Raw genomic sequence first — 1,085 nt, 5'->3', positions numbered from 1 at the left:
CCCCCTCTCGCCCCCTAACCACCACACACACTCACTTCACCCCACCCTTCACCCCGCACCGCCCGCCACCCCCTCTCGACCCCGACCTGAACCTTACCTGTAACCCCCCAAACCCTGCCCCCGCAGTCCCTGGAGTGGATGTTTGCCCAGCAGGTGCACCCCAGCGACGTGGCGGCCATGATCATTGAGCCAATCCTTGGAGAGGGCGGCTTCCTCACCCCGCCACCCAGTAAGCGGGCGCCGCCGGTTGCTGAACAGGGTGGTCGATGCTCTGGGAAGGATCTAGGGTTTAGGGTCCCACCTGCACTGAACCCTGAACCCTCAACCTCGAGGCGTGCCCATGCGCGTGCTCAGCTGAAAAATCCAAGCAAATGCGTTCACGATGCACTTGCGCCCAAAAACGCAGTATTCCTGTTGGGGCTGCGGGAGCTGTGCGACAAGCACGGCATCTTGCTGATCTTCGACGAGGTGAGGGCTTACGATGATCTGACGGGTCTGACAGTGTCCACCCCTTGACTGTGCGCTGCTCTCGCACGACTGCTGATTGCTGCCCGCCCGAGCTCGTGCAGCCAGGCTGCACCCTGTGACAATTTTGTGACGGGCGCCGCGCTGCGCGCACTCTGCCCTCGATCCTTTTGATACGCAGGTCCAATCGGGCGTGGCGCGCTCCGGCGAGTGGTGGGCGCACACCCTGTTTGATAAGGGCCAGGTCCACCCCGACCTGCTGGTGTTTGCAAAGGTGAGGGGCAGGGTTGGTGAGCGTGCGTGCTGCGCTGTGTGTGTGTGTGTGTGTGAGTGTGTGTTTATGTGTTCGTGTGTTTGTGTATGTGTGCGTGCGTTTGTGTGTGTGTGTGTGTGTGTGTGCGCGCGCGTGCGTTTGTGTGTGTGTGTGTGTGTGTGTGTGTGTGTGTGTGTGTGTGTGTGTGTGTGTTGGCTTTTACGGGGCACTGCAGGTCCTTGGTGATTGTGCATACATTGGGGGCTCCAAACCTTGAGGGCATAAAACCACCCTGACGCGCGCCGCTCACCGTACGTCTCCGGCGGCCGTGCACGCACCCCTGCCCGCGCATCACCCTACTCTGCAT

The 1,085-nt window shown here is 61.2% G+C and overlaps 1 protein-coding gene across 1 annotated transcript in view; it reads left to right on the top strand.

The window, feature by feature from the left end:
• The window catches only part of MNEG_2296 (4-aminobutyrate aminotransferase), a gene marked incomplete at both ends in the record, with an annotated part of 4,598 nt that extends 3,634 nt beyond the window's left edge, over positions 1-964 (top strand). The window contains 4 exons of the mRNA XM_014049223.1: positions 127-229; positions 407-468; positions 647-755; positions 954-964. Coding sequence (XP_013904677.1) covers positions 127-229; positions 407-468; positions 647-755; positions 954-964 — 285 coding nt within the window. The remainder of the gene's footprint in view (positions 1-126; positions 230-406; positions 469-646; positions 756-953) is intronic.
• Positions 965-1,085: the final 121 nt, after the last annotated feature.

This window comes from Monoraphidium neglectum (assembly GCF_000611645.1).
Source record: "Monoraphidium neglectum strain SAG 48.87 unplaced genomic scaffold scaffold00255, whole genome shotgun sequence".
NCBI classification, from domain to species: Eukaryota; Viridiplantae; Chlorophyta; class Chlorophyceae; order Sphaeropleales; family Selenastraceae; genus Monoraphidium; species Monoraphidium neglectum.
The sequence above is the reverse complement of the archived record's forward strand: the minus strand, read 5'-3'. Positions and strand labels throughout refer to the sequence as shown.